We start from the raw sequence: 788 nt of genomic DNA on the forward strand, positions 1-788 counted from the left end.
GTGTGTGTGTACACGTATGTGGGTGTAAACGTGTGTTTTGCGTGTGTGTGTGTCTGCGCGTATGTGTATAGATGAATATAGATACTTGCACATGTAGAAACAAGATATCCATAAACAAAAAATAGAAACAGCATGCTCGTAATTCAAGCAAAATATCTCATATTTGATAACCTCTATTGGGTATATCAGGAAGATCTTCGTAATTCGGGACAAGTTAAAATCTCCTCAACTAACATTATAACTAAATCTCTATCCCACAATCATTCTAGCCAAGACCAACATACCTCTCATGAACATAACCAGAAATATTATAACAACAGTTGCTATGCCACCCATAAACAGAGTCTGCTTTGGTGTGCGTCTACCCCTCCCCCCCCTTTGCCTTCGAGCACTTCCTCGGGGTAACAGAAGAGCGTCGTCAAAGTCTTCGTCATCGTGGCCTCGATGGCTCAAGTTTTGCATCTCCATGTTGGTCATAGCGTAATATGATACACACACGTATGTGTTTGACACGGTCTAATTTATTTAGCTATATGCCTTCACGGCTTCACTTAAATATGCGAAAACTCAAAACTCAAAACTGTGATAGAAGTTGAATGAAATTCCAATCTATTTATAGATTTGGAATGCGCTAGATCTCTCCGGCAAGTAGCCTTTGATGATTGGGCAGTAAATCGACGGAGTCGGTACTATAGTTACTATTCACCTTGTGATAAAAATAGAAGCATGTACATTGTACTCATGTACTGTATCTGTTTCACCCGAGTAAATAAATATATATTTCGAAA

The 788-nt window shown here is 39.1% G+C and overlaps 1 protein-coding gene across 1 annotated transcript; it reads right to left on the minus strand.

The window, feature by feature from the left end:
• Window positions 1-284: 284 nt before the first annotated feature.
• SARC_17020 (hypothetical protein) lies at window positions 285-477 on the minus strand (the record flags this gene model as incomplete). The annotated part of the gene is made up of 1 exon (XM_014288880.1): window positions 285-477. A coding segment is annotated over one exon (193 nt), but the record flags the coding sequence as incomplete, so codon positions are not given.
• Window positions 478-788: the final 311 nt, after the last annotated feature.

The sequence above is a fragment of the Sphaeroforma arctica genome (assembly GCF_001186125.1).
Source record: "Sphaeroforma arctica JP610 unplaced genomic scaffold supercont1.9539, whole genome shotgun sequence".
In the NCBI taxonomy this organism is placed as follows: domain Eukaryota; class Ichthyosporea; order Ichthyophonida; genus Sphaeroforma; species Sphaeroforma arctica.